The following is an 18,843-nucleotide window of genomic DNA, read 5'->3' as shown; positions in this document are numbered from 1 at the left end:
TTTTCTGATTTCACACAAGCAGTCATTCCCAAGTCAGTCCCATCTGCATTAGTGGCATGAACTTTTGATTACAAGACACAGAACAACAGCAAAATCAAAGTATGGTGTCAAATACATAAAGCCTAAAAATCTGCATTGGCAATGACTGGAAGAGTGACTCTGAGAACACCAGTAAATGCTGTCTCGACTCTTACTGACTTTTGTATTAGAACACAGAACAACCTCAAAAAAATAATTACTGTAATCTCACGAAGTATCTTTTTCTAAGCATTATTGGTGATAAAAATCACAGAACTGGGAGCAATTTAAATGTTTTCATTCTTTGCAGATATGAAACGCATTCATGACGACTTACTGTCACACACTACACAATCCTAAGGGATAAAAATAAAATGCCCAAACGCTACAATTCAGTAGTGTTTTTATTTTTCTTCTACTCATTTGGCACACATGTTGTAGTTTCTTTAGCGAAACCATTACAGTGTATTTTTTTAAAGTAAGCAAACTATTCATTCTTTCAAGTACTTATTCAGTCCAGGAATAAAACAACTGTAATCATGTAGAACTCAAATCAGCTAAATAAAGTTCCTCTTGCAACCACTTTAGTTTCTCTTTTGTCTCTTTTGGCCTTTTTCTGATCCTTTATCCCCAGTTGTCCTCGCTCTGCAGGAGAGTCGTGTCCTTGGTTAACATTAGTCTCGCTGCTTGCCAGAGGTGATCTCTAGTCCGGTGTTTTCTTGCCTTCCTCGGTCACTCTGGTCCTGCTCCGCTTCCTGTTGCGGCTGTTGCGTTCCAGGTCTCTCCAAACACCAAGGATCACTCTACAGATCATGCACAGCACTGATGAGCAGAATATTCGAGTGTGTTGTGTTGCAAGATGACCTTGCAGCCCCAAGACTTTTCCACTGAATTGATAAGAGTATTCTGGATTTTGACACTAGAGTTTGCAGGATTATTATTAATTGTGTTATTGTCTGTATTTTCTCATGGCTGTAAAATTATATGTATTATTTGCAGAACCTGAGAAATACTGAACAATGTTATCTAATGAGGCTTCGTGAATTAATAAAATGTAGCACAATACTTCTTAAAGTATAAAAAGCAACACGAACTATGCACTGAATTTTTTCTATTGCCTCAAAAACATTATATTAGGGAAAGCAGCGTATTTCCATACCATGAAATTTAATGTAGAGAGCCTGTAAATGTATTAGCTTTCATGCATCTGTGCAGTTCTTTGTATTCTTATGAAATCATAGGAGTGAATTTGTGTGAATGTGTGTGCGACTGAATGAGTGTATGGGCCTGAGGCAAACTCAAATGAAGCAACACTCAGCAGACACCGCCGCAGGCTAACTTCACATGAGTCTCTTTTGACACACACACGCCTAACCATGGCTTGATGGTAGGTTTCACATTCATTTTGTCAACTGGAAGCTAACAACCACCAGCATGCTGCAGAGAGGGAGGTTAGGCCTTATCAGAGCCCTTCTGAACATCTCTACATTTCAAGTGTGAGGATATAAGGCCGTTAGCCTGCCACTGTGTCACCGAACAATATCTTCATCCGACCAGCTCTTTATTACACACTTGCAGGTTGTGTTGCGTAACCCAAGACGCTGCACTTGTGTGCATTTGTTTACCTGTCCGAAAAAACCGACGGTCTCTCCAGGCAGGTAACTGAGAGCCAGACTGCAGTCTGACGATGCCGAGAGGAGGAGGAGCTTATCGCCATGTAAACACATCTCCAGGTGAGTCACGTGGTCGAGGTGTGGATGGAAACTAGATAGCAGTTTTGGGAGTTCTTTGTTGACTCCTTCACCTGGTGTGAGGCAATAATACTGAGGGACAGAGGAACAGATCATTACACAACCGCTGAGCTTTGCCACCCATAGTTACCGTTGCTAAGCTTTCTGTTTTCTCAAATCACACAGCAGGTTACAATGGCAACAGTGGCAGATTTACCACTCTCATTACCACTTCTTGTGTGTTTTATTGGTGACCATAGATTTTGCAGGCAGACATAAAAAATGACTAAAAGACTGAGGTACTTAATTCATATAAAACTGTATGTAGTACATAATAGGTGATTATAGTATGCCAAAAGACTGAGCGAGAAGTGTGTTGTGCATTCTATGGAATGAAACCTCACGAGCTGATGATTTATGTAGAAGCCTGAAATAAAGGAAGATCCTTGATATTGCACTGCAGAAAAGCTAGTTAGTGCTAATATTACAGTGCAGTAAAATTCTGGAAAGATCTGACTTTTTGGAGATGATTTGTGTTGTGAATATTTTTGCTTAACATAGATAACAGAGTGAGATGAATGCTTTTTTCAAAGAAAGACTTAGGGCTATGTTTAGCTGGGGCTCCTGAAGAGTAAACTTTTTAATGACAGAGCTGCCGCAGCTGGAGTGTACAATGAAAGTGAGATCCCACTGTAAAAGGTGACTTTTCCACGATAACCTGTATAACCCACAAAATCATATTAGCTAATGATGTCCTCTTTGGCCCAGATAGCATTTCCAAGGTTGGTAGTAACCTAACTGGCCATGAATGCCTCTATTGGCATCTTAAAGCAGATGAAGTACATTTTTAATCAATGTCTGACATTTACTGCTTTGGCTTGTTAGTTTTGCAGAGTAAATAAAACCTCTAAACTTATAACCTGTTAACTGTAACTTACAGTGGGGCAAAAAAGTATTTAGTCAGCCACCGATTGTGCAAGTTCCCCCACCTAAAATGATGACAGAGGTCAGTAATTTGCACCAGAGGTACACTTCAACTGTGAGAGACAGAATGTGAAAAAAAAAAAAAATCCATGAATCCACATGGTAGGATTTGTAAAGAATTTATTCGTAAATCAGGGTGGAAAATAAGTATTTGGTCAATAACAAAAATACAACTCAATACTTTGTAACATAACCTTTGTTGGCAATAACAGAGGTCAAACGTTTACTATAGGTCTTTACCAGGTTTGCACACACAGTAGCTGGTATTTTGGCCCATTCCTCCATGCAGATCTTCTCGAGAGCAGTGATGTTTTGGGGCTGTCGCCGAGCAACACGGACTTTCAACTCCCGCCACAGATTTTCTATGGGGTTGAGGTTTGGAGACTGGCTAGGCCACTCCAGGACTTTCAAATGCTTCTTACGGAGCCACTCCTTTGTTGCCCGGGCGGTGTGTTTTGGATCATTGTCATGTTGGAAGACCCAGCCTCGTTTCATCTTCAAAGTTCTCACTGATGGAAGGAGGTTTTGGCTCAAAATCTCACGATACATGGCCCCATTCATTCTGTCCTTAACACGGATCAGTCGTCCTGTCCCCTTGGCAGAAAAACAGCCCCATAGCATGATGTTTCCACCCCCATGCTTCACAGTAGGTATGGTGTTCTTGGGATGCAACTCAGTATTCTTCTTCCTCCAAACACGGCGAGTTGAGTTTATACCAAAAAGTTCTACTTTGGTTTCATCTGACCACATGACATTCTCCCAATCCTCTGCTGTATCATCCATGTGCTCTCTGGCAAACTTCAGACGGGCCTGGACATGCACTGGCTTCAGCAGCGGAACACATCTGGCACTGCGGGATTTGATTCCCTGCCGTTGTAGTGTGTTACTGATGGTGACCTTTGTTACCTTGGTCCCAGCTCTCTGCAGGTCATTCACCAGGTCCCCCCGTGTGGTTCTGGGATCTTTGCTCACCGTTCTCGTGATCATTTTGACCCCACGGGATGAGATCTTGTGTGGAGCCCCAGATCGAGGGAGATTATCAGTGGTCTTGTATGTCTTCCATTTTCTGATGATTGCTCCCACAGTTGATTTTTTCACACCAAGCTGCTTGCCTATTGTAGATTCACTCTTCCCAGTCTGGTGCAGGTGGTCTACAATACTTTTCCTGGTGTCCTTCGAAAGCTCTTTGGTCTTGGCCATGGCGGAGTTTGGAGTCTGACTGTTTGAGGCTGTGGACAGGTGTCTTTTATACAGATGATGAGTTCAAACAGGTGCCATTCATACAGGTAACGAGTGGGGGACAGAAAAGCTTCTTACAGAAGACGTTACAGGTCTGTGAGAGCCAGAGATTTTCCTTGTTTGAGGTGACCAAATACTTATTTTCCACCCTGATTTACGAATAAATTCTTTACAAATCCTACCATGTGAATTCATGGATTTTTTTTTCACATTCTGTCTCTCACAGTTGAAGTGTACCTCTGGTGCAAATTACTGACCTCTGTCATCATTTTAAGTGGGGGAACTTGCACAATCGGTGGCTGACTAAATACTTTTTTGCCCCACTGTATAAGTTACAGTTTATACACCTGGTGAATCATAGTTTGGTATTTTAATCATTTATATTTGGTCTGTTGAAACTGAAATGAAATGCTTTTATAAAGTGATGATATTGCATAAAGGCTACAAATGGATCATTTTATCCATTCTTAGGTGGTTGCTAGGCAACATTATAATTACATTATTATTTATAGAACCTTTTCAGATAGGAGGAGTTTCATGTGTTACAATAAGATAACACTGAGGGTACCTAATAACTACAAGATTTAAGTTCAGTGTTAAGAGTTACAATTTAAGCACAAAACATTTATTTTCAGTTACTTTAAATACTTTAAACTTATTTAACTAAGTTGCACATCATTTTAAGGTGACACCTGCGACTGACCTGAGAAATGTCTGGGCGCACAACTCTGTACTGTGCAATCATGTTAGTTATCCAGCTGATTCTGAGGTGCGCTCAATACTAGCCGAAGGGACAGAATTTCCACCAGAGCACTGAGATTGCCCAGCTTCAACTATATATACATAAATCTCCATAAATTAAACTGGAAGCCAATTGAGACGTACCCATCTGAATTCATCCCCTTATAAACTGTGACAGAGAGTTGAGCTCTGAATATTGTGGCAATAATACCCGAGAGGGTGTTCTTTTACTGTGATTATGAGCATGACAGTGATGCAGCTATGCTTCATACTGACGGCACGATCCAAGTCTTCATAACAAGAGTCAAAAAGTCGAAAGGCCTCTCTGAGGTATGAAAACTCTTCAGTGACCAAACGCGTGGGACATTCTCGTGTGATGAACTGAATCTCAGTGGACGTGGATGACATTACTGATGATGTGATGACTCCTCATTACTCCTCTTTTAATCGAGGTGGTCTACAAAAACAATATCTTTTGTTTAAAAAAGGAATCAATTACAAATCTCATCCATTTCTAATGGCCTCTACTGCTTTAAAATAATATTTTTTTTAAAAAAATAAAGAGGATGGAGGCATTACCTCTCTCCACTAATCCATCAGGGGAGATTTTCTAAATGATTGACTGTCTTCACTGTACTCCAGCAAGCTGCTGAGACTTCACAATGACAGGCAGGGCTGTCATTTTCAGAGTGAACAACACGCTTTGATTTAATGGAAATATTCAGGGTCCACTCTTTCTTCACTGTCTATTAAAGTCTGCCTCTTGATCTCTGTCCCACCCTCGGGCTCTGTTTTCATCAGTTTCCGTCATTTTCTCTTTTTTACTCCTTTTTTTTAACACCACAATATACAAAATTGTGCACAAACCCACCTTCACGTCCCATATCTTGACTGTCCCTTCCCTGTCAGCTGTGGTTAAATATTCTCCACAGGGACTGACAGCTATTACAATAGATCCCAGGTCCCCTTCGTGGGCCGTGAACTGTCCTACCAGACGGGCGTGCTGGGTGCTCCAGAGCCTGACCGTACCTGAACCCCCGCAGGACACCAAATCTGCAGCGCCTGATGGAAATGCAGAAATAGAAATGGCTGCAATAACCAGAGGCATCGGTTATTTTAGACGTGTGTTTGGACTAGATTTGAAAAAGAAAACGCATGCTGTGGTAGCAACACCACAAGTACCAATAGGAGAAAGTCAAACAGAGTTACAATAAGTCAGTTAGAGTGTACCCATGTGGTCTAAAATGTAATCAAAATCAATTATGGATTAAAAATGCTCATATTGTTGCTAAGTGGGAATCTCAAACATCCATGATACTGAAAAAAGAAAAAAGATCAGCAACATATTTCATTAAGCACTGAAATAGTCGAATTAGTAAGAAATCTGTACAAGTTCTGACTGACAATGAGATTTTTTTGGTCAACAATAAACATGGCCAGGGCTTCCTTTGTTTAGTTCTCCCTGGATCTGGCAACCCATAGAAAAAACTGCTCCACTAACATCATCAACAGAGCCACATACCTCATTGCTACAGCAAACCCGAGCAGCAGCAGCAGGCACAGAGGCCGATCATGTTTTTTTTGTTTTTAAAGCACCTAACAGCTACAGCTCAAAGCAGCAGCAGCTACTTAACAGCAAGAATAAATCTAAATGGATTTAAAAAGTCAAGGGACCAGGGAATTTTTTAAATAAATACAGGAAAGTAAACTTTGGCAGGAAAGTAGTTACAAATATCGAAAACTTGCTACATCAAAGGATCAGTGATGTGCAAATGCTGTACAGTATTTCCACACAGCCTTACTGTATTTGAAATATGTAAACACCAGACACACAATCTGTGTAAAACATCCTTAAAAAAATAAAAAATAATAATAAATGCAAGGCCATATATTCAGCAGATCTGGCATTTTAAAATGTAGAACGCCTTTAAAGTTACTTCATTGTTTGCATCAGCTTCCGCTCTTGGTTTTGCAGGCACGTCAAACTACAACACTTTTACAGCAAGCATGCTTAAAGAGGCTCACAGCAAGTAGGTGAAATTAGCTGATTTGCAAATGCGATGGCTTTATTGTTAGGAGAAAAGTTAGAAAAGTCAAAATACGGAATTTGTTTGGGTGAAAATAGTTTTCTCTCCACTCTCTCTCAGCTGACATTTAATACTGAGCTGAGGCTGCCCCACAGCGTTACACAAACATACAGCCTCCCACATCTTTTAGGACTTACTTTAAATAACACTTTAAAGAGTCCACAATCTATACCTGCAGTTGTTACAGATGTGCGTCCTGGAATGAAGAACAGTCTGGTGATGGCATCGCAGCTCTCCGAGTCCTCTGTCATTCAAAAGCACGTTGAGAAGTGAGAAGTGGGGAAACGACCCACAGTGTCAGAGTTGAGAATGAGGAACAGAAGAAAAAGCAAACAGAAACAGGCAAAAAAATTAACTTAATTTCTCCTTGTTTTAAAGATTTTTGGAAGAATTAACGTCTAATAATAATTACAGAAACGTTGAAAGTGGCACCTTGCTGCTTCTTGCAGTCTTCCCCTTCGTCATGTGGCCGGAGTTTCCTCAAAGCTTTTTCTGTGCTGCTGTTCCACACTATGATCTCGCCATGGTAGCTTCCTACTCACATCAGAAGAGGGACAAAACACAGAGGAAGAACTTGGCAACAACAACAAAAAAAACCTTCTAAAAACTGTACTTTGCTTCATGGCAGTATATAGTAAACTTCACCGCCTGTGCTTTACAAGCTCTTGTGCTTACCAAGTGTCTTCACAGTAAAAGAAATACAAAGACTATACACACACACACACACAAAAGAAAACTTTTTATCAACACACACTTACTTTCTTATCTTGCTGCTGAATCATGCAAGCTGGCCACTAAAAACTTCTCTAAAGATAAAGTTCAACATCTGTCCCCAGCTACCATCTGTTCCAACACTCAACCCCTAACTTTTACTGCAAGAAGAAGTGCTTTTGAAGTAATCTACATTATATATAAGCAAGAGCACATGCATGGCAATGTGTTTGTCAAAAACGGCAGGAATCTCATCAGGTCGCTCAACAGTCCAACAGCAGGACTTAATGAGATGTGTGAGGAGTGTGTTGGCTATGGGAGGTGAGTGTGTGTGAGCAATAGGAGGTATAAAGTTTATGAGAGTGCCAGTCTGCTGCATTATTCATGCAGCCCAGGGCCAGCTTCTGTATTTCAAGTGACTTTTATCATGTCCTGTGTGTGTGTGTGTGTGTGTGTGTGTGTGTGTGTGTGTGTGTGTGTGTGTGTGTGTGTGTACGGCTGAGACAGAGAGGGTCAGAGAGAATGGGAGCAGATTTCTGCATCATCTACACAATGTTGAGCTTTAAGATGTAGATGCTTTAATCCCCCTCATTAATTTTTAAAATCACTTTGATGCACTTAGCCTGCACAATTTTGACAACATACATAGAGTACACATCACAGTGCATATTTAAACTGGGGATAATAACAAGAAATACAAAGACGTACGTACACAAAATAGTACTACACAGATTTATCGCTGCACAGCAATGTGCAAAAGTCTTGAGCCGAAGGACAGACGCAACAACATTGTCATCCCCTATGTAGCCGGTGTATCAGAGAAACTCAGGAAAAATTTTTCCAAGCATGACATCCCGCTGCATTTCAGACCCAGCAACACGCTCAGACAGAAACTGGTTCACCCGAAAGACAAAACGCCAAAACACAAACTTAACAATGTGGTGTATGCTGTACAGTGCGGCGAGGAATGCTCGGACCTCTACATTGGAGAGACCAAACAGCCACTTCACAAGCGCATGGCACAACACAGAAGAGCCACCTCCACAGGACAAGACTCAGCAGTCCATCTGCATCTTAAGGATAAAGGTCACTCTTTCGAGGATGCCAATGTTCACATTTTGGACAGAGAGGACAGATGGTTTGAAAGAGGAGTGAAAGAAGCCATCTATGTCCACTGTGAGCGACCATCTTTGAACAGAGGCGGTGGTTTACGACACCAACTCTCTGCCATCTATAATCCAGTTTTGAGATCCCTTCCCAGACGCCTTAACGCCCACTCACATCCTGGGCCATCTGACCTCAGGAATTCGCATGATAAGGTGGGGCCAGGTTTCACAATGAACACACCCGAAACTCTGGCTGATTGGGACCCACGCCCAGTTTCCCACCTTGGCTCAGGCGATTAGAGGATCATCAGGGGGTCCTTTTGTCCCTCTGTGGGGGGTTACTCCCACTAGGTTTATATCTGGGACTCTCCACCATTTGACCTTAAAACTGAAGAAGCTTCTCGGATGAGAGGTGAAACGTCTTCAAGCAACTTAAAGAAGTCCAGACGCTTTTCTTTGCAAGCTCCTTTGACAACATATAATAAGAAAAGCGTTTGCACGGTTTGTCATTCTAACAAACTCAAAAGTCAGTATTTGGTATGACCACCTTTATTCTGCAACACAGCCTGAACTCCCAGTGGTGGCAGAAAGAGTTTGCTTAAATGGATCATCAAATGGAAGGGCTGTGTTTGGGATATTACTGGAGGAGAATGGGTTGTCTGTCTAACGTTGCTTACAGGCTTCGCTCCATTAGCAGCAGAATAGCGTCAATGGGAGCAGCAGTGATGGTAGTAGATGTACCGTAGTGTCAAGAATAGCTCTAACACCTGTAGTCTGAACTGCAGCTCTATACTTTAGTACTATTATACTTCTGACTGCAGTGTCAGAGTTAGTAACAGCAGCAGTGACTGGCAGACGTACAATTCTGTGCAAAAACTTCTAGTCACCCTTCGTTGCTTATATTTTGCTCAGAAAATGGGAAATGGGTGGTGATTTATTAAAATGTATGCAAACTGTCAAATGCTGAAAGTCAGTATTTGTTATGACCACCTTTATTCTTCAACACAACCCTAAATCTCTTAGGCAGCTTTCTTGTCATTTCTTTAAGGTGTCTTCAGGAATAGTTCTCCAGGCTTCTTAACGGACATTCAAAGCTCTTCTTTGGACGTCACCTGCCTTTTGTTCCGCTCTCTGTCCACATGATCTACACTGCTTCGCTAATGTTGAGGTTCAGGCTCTGGGGAGACTGATAGAGCTTAACTGTGTCCTTTTCTATCCAGGAATGCTTTTAATACTTTGAAATGTATTGAAACTCATTGTCAGCAAATAAAAATGAGAACTAATCAGAACTAAATAAGTTTTGCATTAAAATGAGTTTGGAAGTGAGTGAACTGATCGGTAGTAATCTGCAGTATGGTTAGATGCGCACATTTGATCTGCCGCCAAAAAACAGGAAGGGGGAAGCTCCCGGATAAAGTGTAAAGCTTTGTAAAGTGTGTGGAGAAACTCTCACCGGTAAAAACACAACAACTGTTATACGTTACATTTTAGTTGATTGAGTGAACTGTAGATTTAGATGATACAGTTGATTCATGGTATTTGGTTGACTAAAACGAAATCAGAAATAGCTGTCAAAGTTAATGCTGGTGTTAATTACCTAAACCGTTCATGAAAGAGCCCAGAACATGTGTCACAGATGGCTGTAGACACTCACTGTGCTACGTCTCTCCTGAACTTTCCCAAACATACTGATGATTATTTGTCTTTGTAGATATAACTAAAGAAACCAGAGGAAAACGTGTTTTTGTGACAGGTTGCTAGTAACAAAGACAAAAGACAATTTTAAAATGATTCTTTGTTAAGTGGTCTAAGTGTAGACACAACACCGGTTCTCTTAGGTTTGATGCCTTTTTAGGCTTGAGTGATTCATAGATCAGATCAAAAAACAAAACAGTCCTCTGAATGTGGTCGGGCACAAGGACGGGACTAAAAATGAATGAAAAAGCAGCCAAAGTCTAAAGAAAATTTTTAAAAGATCCTCAGAAATCCTGGACAACTATTGCTCAAGACCACTTTAAACATTTACAAGAAAGTCTTGGTCCTTGGAGCAAAAATATAAAGAAATGAGGGGTTGCCCGAAACTTTTGTTCAGTTTTGTAAAACATGATTTTGTTTTTAAAAAGATTGATTGATTTGGCAGAAACAAAGATGTTATACTCATTGTATTTTTGGCGAATACGCTCAAGCCCACAAATGGCTACAGAGGTCAGATGAGTTTTTAGCTAGTTTTTACCATTACAGAGCCTGTGCTACTGCTGTCAGTGCCAGCATGGAGCCAGTTTGCCTTGGATGCCTTGTGAGAGCGATCTCACATTTTGACAGGTTTGACAAGTAATTTCCTTGATATGAAAATCATTGCAGACAGAATCTGTCTGGTACATCAGCCAGTCATTAGTGAATTTCTCGCGGCAGCGCCTCCCATGTTTATTAAAATCAGCTTTGGGCCCAGCAAATTTGTGGTGCCAGCTTTTTTTTTTTTTTGGTGGAAGTCCATGGAACCTGTTCCAGTTAACCCACCAGCACAATGTCTGTGGTAAAAAGTTCTGACTCCACCGAGTCATTTTTGAACTTCCATTCCTCTGCCTCAGTTAATGCCAACTCAAGCGGCATCACTTGATTTAATATCAATGATATTAAATATTGTTTACCATTTTTCCCCCAACAGATTTATATATACACAAAAAGAGCCCCCTCTGCTCAAAAAAAAAAAAAAATTTCATTGTTGTCATCACGTCCTTTGATTTCTGCGCTTGCTATTTCTATTTGTTGCAAAACATTTTGGCCATTCATCAAACTTCAGATTAGTTGGTGACTGGTTGCTTGGAAGTTTTTCATTCACAAAGGATTAAGGGATTCAAGGAAGGAAGGAAAAGTGAAAAGGGGGGTTAGACTGAAGGAGATACACAGAACCCATATATCCTGCTGTGTTTGTGTGCACCGAAATGCACGTGTGTGTGTGTGCGCGCGCGTGCATGTGTGTGTGTGTGTGTGAGTGAGAAGTCAAGCAGAACCTAGCAAACACTGAATATGGATGAGGAGGCCTCAGTCCCCCATCAACCCAATGTTCCTGCTACAACTTGATTCAACTCGAGACCCAAACTAACAGATGCGTGCACACACACACATACACACACACTCACAAAAATAATATACACAAACACAGACACGTGCACCGTCTCCTAAGCAGGTGCGAGGCCAAATAGAACTTTAAATTGACTTTTCTCACTGGTGGCCATGATGCCACCACTGCCTTCACTCGGCGGCACAAGCGCATAACTTGGCAGCACCGATGCTTTGATGTGAAAAGAGCATTACTCACTACAACCCCGAAGAAATATGCAGCCAACTGAAACTAATGCGTCATCGCTTTTAGATGCCGCCTTTTTGCTCGGTGGATTTGTCAAAGAAAGAATTTGCAACTCCAAAAAAAACAAAAGTTAATGTAGAAAATAGCGCACAGTTCTCATGCACCTTTTCCTTTAATGTGCGAGAAGATAAGGGTGGAAATGCAGGAAATAGCAATGCGAATGCGATTCACCCTTTTTTTTTCTTTACCCCCTCCCTTTCATTCATTTTTTTCCATCCCTTTCATATGCCCAAAGGCCAGGGGAGGAGAGTAACACACAGGATATTCAAATGTAGGAGGAGTTAGGAATGAATTACACCATTTTCTGAATTTTTTGGACAAGATGTTAGCAGATGTGGATATCCCAGCACCTCTGATGACGAAAAGCTGTCGCAAAGGTTATGTTTTTGAATCTTCCCCCCAGCTTAACGCTTTCTCCTTCTAGACGTTAAAGCACTGAAGCTCAAAATATAAAAAATGTGATTTATGAGGTGACTCATTTGCATTCAGCCTGCACATTTCCAAAGTTTTTTCTTAAAATATACAAGCACCCTCCCTGCAGCCGTACAACATGCACGCACAGACAGACACATAGATGCTCGAAAGGCAGAAACACATTCATTTCACCCTTGCTTCCACTGCGAGAGTTCTAATAAACATAATTCAAATTGGGCATTTTGGATTAAATTGGAGGTGGAGGGAGCAGTGCAATGCGGGGCTATGTGTAGATGGAGGGGGGTGGGCAGTCTAAAGTACAGAGATTAGATAAAAATGGATAAATAAATTGATGGCGGGGGGCTGAGCACGGGGAAAGAAATTGCACAGCGAACTTTGAAGAAGTTTCCAAGTTTCTAAAGTAGCTCCTGAATCGTGCTTTTTGTTCTAGCTCCAACTATTCATTTCCTTCCAAACCATTTCTCCCTCCAGCTTTGAGAATACCCCTCTTATCTACCTTTCCACCTCCATCCCTCACTTTATCGCTCTCAGTACTTATCTGTGGGCTTGATCTGTCTCAGAAGGCCAGAGAGGGGCCCTGCAGTTTGTGTCTGCACGCTGCTCACACAGACTGGTAAACTGCAGCTGAACTTTCAATACGTGAGCCAAAGTGATACAACTTTACAAAGTGAAGAGCATACTGGGGCAAATTGGGTGCAGGGTGTTTGCAGTTTGAGGGTTATACAAGTGGACCAGTGGCTGGAGGATTGCCAGTTCAATCCCCCAGGCAAAAGAAAAAAAATCTTAGAAAGTGATGAGTACTGAGGGGTCATGCCGACATTTCAAAGCAAGCCGTCTTCACATGCTAAAAACCATGACAGAGCCGTTAATTCTATGTATTTGTCCATGTAAAGAGCAGCTACTTGGTTTCTCTGTTAATGATGGCTGATACTCAGTGTGACAGCTTGGCAGATGTGATCAAGTGCCAAGGAGGGAGGGGGGATTGCAAGGTCCACAAGAAGCTTAGAAGCTTCTTTTTTTCTTTTCTTTTTTTAAATCATGCATAAAAACTTTGGAAAAAATGTTTTTGAAAAGTTCACATGAACTCGAAGAAGTGGGATGAAAAATAGAGTGATTGGAAGACGAACGCTTCTCGTCTGCTCTTCCATTAGCCAGAGGCGCCCAGTGTTTCTGCATTTTAATAAGCGCTGGTGTGATTTTAGGACACGAGTCATTTGCAGCTCACGCCGCTGAGTCCATGCACTAATCAGCTGCCAAATCATTTTGATGGTAACGCCGGAAAATGTTCTTCAGTGTTCAGGTTTTTGTTTTGTTTTGTGTTTTTGTTTTGTTTTTGTGTAACAGTTCTACCCTCAGTGAGGTACTGAGTAATTGTTTCTCCAAGGACTCAGGGAGGGAGAGGCAGAGAGAATCAGAATTAGAAAATACGAGTATAGAAACAGAATGTGAAAAGAGAACTGCTTGTAACTTTTTTATTGGGAATAGATCTTGAGCTTATTGGATGAACCAGTGCAGAGCCTGTTTAAACAGTGCCTGTAAGAACAGGTTGATTGCGTAGCCTCCAGTATTAACACTTGAGTTTTCTTAATGTCGTCATCTAACCATTTCATCCAAACACCAATTCTGCAGATTTAGAAAACTACAAACTTAAATTAGCTGTCGCCCTTATTAGGTATAACCAGACTGTTACATTACGGTGGGTTTTAATGTGGCTCCTGCTGATTGTTAGTTTTAAAAACATTCATTCACTGATTAGATGGTTAATGATTTTTATTAATTAATTAATAATGAGAATTCAGAGTGAAATTCTTAACATCTGTCACCACTGGCTCACATCCTCTTGTCTTTTTGGCAGTGACACCACCTCCACTCACTCCACCCTGTCTGCACTGTCTTCTTTACTGCTCTGTGAGTGCACTGAGTGGCTTTGGATGGTTAGAAACTCATCCACCTTCACTACCTCTGCCCTTTGCAGGTTCAGCTTTGTATAACCCACACGTTATGCCATTAATAATTGTGAATGTATGTTTTAGGTGTCTTATCAGAAAAATATCAGTGTTCAAATACAAAAAAAAGTTGTTTAATTACTGCATGTCGCAGACAAAAAGCATCATAGCTGACTGTTGGTCACTAGTCAACATTCTAGTATCTTTTTCGTTCACTGTTAGTTGCTTAGTTTATTTATAAACTGTAAATCTGTTGCACCTGCATTTGTTTGGCGAGGGACAGGGGCAAAAGCTTTTGACCACCTACACACTGACATCAGTATGAGCTTTGATGGCGTTCCATTCTAAATCCATAGGCATTAATGTGGAGTCCGTCCCACCTTTGGAGCTTTAATAGCTTCCACTCTTCTGGGGAGGTTTTCCGCAAGATTTTGGAGTGTATCTGTGGGAATCTCAGCCCATTTATCCAGATCATTTGTGAGATCAGACAGCTGCTGGAGGGGAAGTGCTTGGCTTGCAGTAATTCTAGTTCATCTCAGAGGTGTTTGATGGGGTTGAGATCAGGGCTTTGTGCGAGCCAGTCAAGTTCTTCTACACCAGGCTCATTCAACCATGCCTTTATGGATCTACCTTTGTGCACTGGGGCATAGTCATGCGGGAAAGGAAAAGACCCCACCCAATCTGCTGACACAAACCTGGAAGATTGCGATTTATTGGGCAAAGGATCAATTTAACCAATAAAGGAAAACTGCTTTCAAAAGATAGTTTCTGTTTTTTTATGAGAAACACTCGAGTGAAAAGCACACACGAGGGGAAAAAAGGGTTATGCTTGTAAAATTATGTGGTCCTCCAAACTGCTAGATGTCAGTCTCTGCCAGTCTCATATGACAATCTGAAGTGGAAAAAACTTGTGAAACAAAATCATAATCAGCCAATCAAAAGTGCAATCTGTGCATTTCTAGTTTTTTCACTTAAAAAAAACAAACACACTTCTTTCATTTCATCTCAGTTTATGAGTCCCTGTGTCACCTGTCTATGTTTGAAGCCCCTCCCCTCCACACTCAGAGCGCAGACAGACATACAGGGATTTCTTCACTTTCTAGTGAGTTGCGGTACTGACAGGAACACGTGTGAGGGTTTTTTGTCCTCATTATACTTGACGACCTTTCCAGTTTACTTGCTTCTAATTGCAAATTTAATTAAGATGGAAATGGCAAATTAAGGCATTCTCACATTTAAAGGTTTCGGTCTGTGGTGGAGGCAAATGTCAGCCCACAACAGAGAAAATGGAAGCTGTTGTGCTTGTTGTTGAGTAATGTGGTTTGCACCAACAAAGGCCAACAGGGGAGAACACCGACTTAAAAGGGCCTGGCAGGTCTACTGTATCTGCCACATGGGGAGTTTCTAATTAGGGTATTTTCACTTCACTTTTTCATTATTTTTTATGGTTTTTTTACTTATATTGTAGAGTTTTGTTGTGTTTATACTGTGGCTATTATTTGACGTTCAACAACAACAAAGAGAAAAAATCCAAAAATGGAGACACACACACACACACAGAGAGAGAGAGAGAGTACAGTTCTTTGATTGTGAATTCTGAGCTCTATTAAGTCTCTTTCTACCTTCACATGTGCACAAACACACAAAAAACACACACACAGCCATTTCCAGCAGAGACAGAGAAGCGTGAAGCTTGAGTCCTTTGATAACAACACCACTTACTTTAATCAGCAGATAACTGCAGCCAGTTATTTTTCAGTTAACTAAAGTCTGTTTTCTCAGATTCATTTTAATTTCCTAGCCTGTGTTTGTTTTTTTCCCCCTTTCTTCCAACTCTCTCTTCTGCACAAGCTCTCGTTCTTATAAGCTGTGAAAGCGTAATCGAAAAGGAAAGGTGCACACAAAAGCTACAGGCATGAATGCACACATGCATTGTTAATGACGCTTCTGTTACTGCAAAACTTTACTGAGTAAAAGAAACATTTACGTTGCATGTACAAACACACACCTGTCACTAGAGTCTGTGGGGGCTGGAATGCGGCACACAGTACAGCACCGCGATGCTGGAGTCCCCCCTTCCACTCACAGGGCTCAACAGTAGACTGCCAGAAGGAATGCAGGCGGAAAACTGTTAACTTCCTACAGAGGGACAAACACAGAGGGAAGGAAATGGTGTAAAAATGACTCCAACACAGTTTTAAGATAAGATGCACACTGGACCATCATTATTAATTCTCTTTCTTTAGGCAACATATGTGTTAATCAGGATACATGTTATATTAAATTATTATTATAATGACCATCAGTATCACTGGCAGTTCGGAGCAGCCCTAGCAACAGTACTTGCTAGTTAGTTACACAGTAGTTACAGTACTGTGTAAAAGTATAGAGTCACTGTTGGAGTCAAATTGTTAAATGTTGCCATTATTGTACTTAAATTTGTAAGTCTTGGTTCAAACTGTATGATCAAAGACATTCTCCTGTTTCTATTGCCCTCCCCAGCCTGTTGAATGGTGGGGAGGCTGTAGTGTTTTATTATAGGCACATGAAGGTTCTGTTTTCTTGTTTAGTAAACTTCCTGCCTTTATGACCATTTTGGTGAGCAGGAGGTCACACAAACGCACCCCCAAACACAAACACACACACACACACACACACACACACACACACACACACACACACACACACACACACAGTGTTTTAACCTTTTATAGGGGGGTTTACAATGAGTGTTTGTGTAAACTGTGTGTCACAGAAATAAAAGGCTGTAGGGGAAGCTGGTTCTTTGGACTCACTTGACACCAACGGCAGAGGACTGCTGCCGTCCATTCCCCTTGCTAGCATGTGAAAACCGGTTGAGCTGTTCGTCTTGCTTTGTTTTTTTGGTTTTTTTTGTTTTGTTTTTTTTTGTTTTTGGTTTTTTTTGCCTGTCCCGTTTGGCTCTTTTGCCATCAGAATTGTTGTCTAAAGGCAAAGAAAGATGCCCAACGGATTTACTTTACCAAATTGACCATCCCAGCCTTGCCGTAATGGTCCATTTGATTCACCTTTTATTGTTTATTTTATTTTCACTTACTGAATACGGGACAGACTTGACTGGGGGAAAGAAGGGGAGAAAGAAAGAGGGAAAGAGAAACAGCTGAGAAGAGGGATGGGGGAGAAGGGCAAAAGACAAAAACCAACAGAATGAGCAGAAAAAGAAAAAAAGAAGAAAAAAAGAAAAAAGAAATGCATATATCAATCACCTGGGTCACCTGCTGAGAAAGAAAAAAGAAAACAAGCAGAAGAGAACAAGAGTAATAGAATAAACAACATCACAATGATATATGGGAATATGACAGTAAATACTAAATATTAAACATTATTGTGCAGCACATAAGATCAACAGAACACAGTGTGCTTTGAGGTAGGAGCCAAAAAGGGTGTAGTTTGTGGGTGTGATCACCCGTGTGTACACCTGTGAGCATGGATGCGTTTGTTTTTTGTTTTTTAAAAGGTTCCTTCATGTAATAATCTGCTAGAGGGTGTGGGGGGGCCACAGCCCCGTCCTCCAGGGCATGAAGCAGGTATGGAGGAGATCAAAACTCCAGACATCCAGAGGCCCCCAGAACACAAGAGACCAAGGAAGACCAACAGAGGGGCAGCCGTGCCACTGTCCCGGAAAGAGCTGAGGAGAGTCCCAGATGAGGGCTCATCGTCTTGCTTTGTTAACGGGAATAAGTCTCTAAACCAGCAGGGCCTGTAGAAGCGCAGACCCAACAGTCACCTCTCATTTTTTTATATTATGCTGGGAAATAGGTGCAGCAAATACACATGGAAATACAGTAAATAAGGCAAAAAATAATCAAATTTACAAATCTCAGATGTTGAAAGTCTGTATTTGTTATGACAACGTTTATTCTTTAACACAACCTGAACTCTTATAGACAGGTTTCTTGTAGCTTGTAGTCTTCAGGACTAGTTCTCCAGGCTTCTTGAAGGACATTCGAAGGTCTTCTTTGAATGTCGGCTACCTGTTGTTCTGCTCTCTGTCAAGATGAATCCACACTGCTTCAGTGATGTTGAGGTCCAGCTCCAGGAGAGGCCAATCCATGACTGACAGTGTTTCATTGTGTCCCCATTTCCCTTCCTTAAGACGGCTTGTTGACAGCTACCCAGATAGTTTCTGATGAGGCTTCAGTGAACAGTTAATGGATCAACTAAAGGGTCAAATGCATCTCTTTGGGCCTTTGTCAGATTTTTTTTTTCCTATTTCTTAAAGACATGACTTTCAGATAATATTCATCTGCTGTACATAGTATTTTTAGGCCCTCTAGGCCTTCCTTTTGTCCTCTACTTGTCCAGTTTCTTTAAATTACTTAAGGAAAGAATCTCAGCATGGATTAAATTGGAGGTGAAGGGAGCAGTGCAATGCGGGGCCATGTGTAGATCACAGCATGCTGAGATATGTCATTTTCAGCTAATAGTCCTTTGGGAATC

At 41.2% G+C, this 18,843-nt stretch overlaps 1 protein-coding gene across 1 annotated transcript in view; it reads right to left on the bottom strand.

Moving 5' to 3' along the window:
• Positions 1-404: 404 nt before the first annotated feature.
• Positions 405-18,843, bottom strand: part of LOC113036855 (cilia- and flagella-associated protein 337) — a 38,254-nt gene continuing 19,815 nt past the window's right edge. The window contains exons 11-16 of the mRNA XM_026193395.2: positions 16,373-16,503; positions 7,232-7,333; positions 6,972-7,043; positions 5,584-5,774; positions 1,644-1,841; positions 405-821 (exon numbers count right to left, since the gene is read on the bottom strand). Coding sequence (XP_026049180.2) covers positions 693-821; positions 1,644-1,841; positions 5,584-5,774; positions 6,972-7,043; positions 7,232-7,333; positions 16,373-16,503 — 823 coding nt within the window. The 3' untranslated portion in view covers positions 405-692. The remainder of the gene's footprint in view (positions 822-1,643; positions 1,842-5,583; positions 5,775-6,971; positions 7,044-7,231; positions 7,334-16,372; positions 16,504-18,843) is intronic.

The sequence above is a fragment of the Astatotilapia calliptera genome, chromosome 14, assembly GCF_964374335.1.
Source record: "Astatotilapia calliptera chromosome 14, fAstCal68.1, whole genome shotgun sequence".
Lineage (NCBI taxonomy): Eukaryota > Metazoa > Chordata > Actinopteri > Cichliformes > Cichlidae > Astatotilapia > Astatotilapia calliptera.
Note: the sequence above shows the minus strand (reverse complement) of the source record. Positions and strands in the feature narration are given on the sequence as shown.